The sequence below is a fragment of the Belonocnema kinseyi genome, chromosome 6 (assembly GCF_010883055.1).
Source record: "Belonocnema kinseyi isolate 2016_QV_RU_SX_M_011 chromosome 6, B_treatae_v1, whole genome shotgun sequence".
Lineage (NCBI taxonomy): Eukaryota > Metazoa > Arthropoda > Insecta > Hymenoptera > Cynipidae > Belonocnema > Belonocnema kinseyi.
Window position 1 is genome coordinate 138,107,421 of NC_046662.1, and position 1,701 is coordinate 138,109,121.

Below are 1,701 nucleotides of genomic sequence, written 5' to 3' on the forward strand. Positions count from 1 at the left end.
TTACAACTTTTTTTCAAATAGCATTATAATATACAAGTAGCACATATTTCTCATGAAAGGTCGAATTCAGAATGCAGTTCCCAAAGATCATTATAATAAAAGCGAAAACCTAATATTACTCTAGATTATTGACGATAATATGTGACGTTAAACAAGAAAACCCCTTGCTTAGTTGATCGTATTGTTCGAGATTATCGCGTTTTTCTAAACAACGGTCAGAACGATCAATTTTGAGAATCTTAGGTGAAAAAGTTATATATAGTTTATATATAGCGGACAAAACAATAATATTTTTCGTTTGTTTCGTACATTTTCTGTATAAAACAAAAAATATCAGTGTTTTATCCACTTTCTTTTAACCAATTATAACTTTTTACTTGGGTTATGATGGGGAATCATAATATAATATATGCCATATCTGATGACAATATTATTGTGTTCCGGCACTGACTAGACCAAGGTGTCATTCTCAACTCCTTATACCAACAAAATAAAACCTTTACTTGCGTAACGGAACGTCACATATTAATCATAATCTTTTTATTATTTCAGACGATCGTTGTTACTGGGGAAGCGGTCAGTCGTATCGTGGTGCAATCAAAACCAGCAATGAAGGTCGCACTTGTCTACGGTGGTCAGATCAATTTAATCTTCAAATATCAGACTATCCTGAACTAGCCGGTCGGCATTCTTACTGCCGAAATCCAGGTGGAAAAGAACTAAATCCATGGTGTTATGTTGAGGTGAATGAACGGACGCAAACTGAGTTTTGTGACATTCCTAAATGTGGTAAGTTTTATGTATACATTAAAAAAAATGTCATAAGGACAACCGAAGGATTTTGCCGGGAGCGGGTGCTAATCTGAAAAATGTGCACCTGCTCCCAGCGAAATCGCGGTACAGTTTCAGCCACAACCACGTCTCATGACCGTGAGATAGGTGGTTACAGTCTGTAACGGAATCAATACGACGATCCGGCAAATGTTTCGTGCACCCTGAGAATACGGAGTGATCCAGGGACTACCGCCTTCTGCATTTTCCCTGCAAGTGTTTTAGCATATTGTTGACACTCAGGGATGCTTTTCAGGCTATTAACGAGTGAAAGCTTGGCACCTCCAAGAGCGCCGATGATAAGAACAATTATTTTAACAGAATATTCCGGGTACAATCGTTGCAACTCCCTTATAAGATCTCTATACCACTCTTTCTTTTCATTCTCCTTTGCTATGATGTTTTTGTCAGCTGGTGTCGAAAATTCGGTAACGAACATAGTTCACTTCTCGAAGTGAAGAAGAACCATGTCTGGCCTCGAGTGTGCAACAGAAATAATTGTCGAGAATATAAAGTTCTAGTATATGCGACACTTCCCATTATCGTCAATTGATTCGATTTTCTAGCAGTAATTAGAGGAGCGATATTAAGGTTAATGCGGTAAGAGTGACAGAGATGGTAATAAAGTACTCTTAGTGCCGCATTGTGCCTTTGGATGTAGGTCGTTTCCGCATGAGTTGGACAAATAGATCAAATGTGAGCTAAATGCTCGGGGTGTGCATGGCATGCCCTGCAGCTATCATCGGGAATGTCTTGGCTCAAAACGTAGCGACGGTATGTTAAGGTGGAAATGACACCGTCTTGGCATGCAAAAATAAAACCCTCTGTACCAGACTTCAATCCGGGCGATTTAAGGAAAGCAAACGTTAG

General features: G+C 39.0%; 1 protein-coding gene across 3 annotated transcripts in view; it reads left to right on the forward strand.

Moving 5' to 3' along the window:
* The window catches only part of LOC117174903 (tyrosine-protein kinase transmembrane receptor Ror), a 150,497-nt gene that overhangs the window by 78,998 nt on the left and 69,798 nt on the right, over window positions 1-1,701 (forward strand). For all 3 annotated transcript variants that reach the window (XM_033364343.1, XM_033364345.1, XM_033364344.1), the window contains exon 5: window positions 553-789. In XM_033364343.1, coding sequence (XP_033220234.1) covers window positions 553-789 — 237 coding nt within the window. The remainder of the gene's footprint in view (window positions 1-552; window positions 790-1,701) is intronic.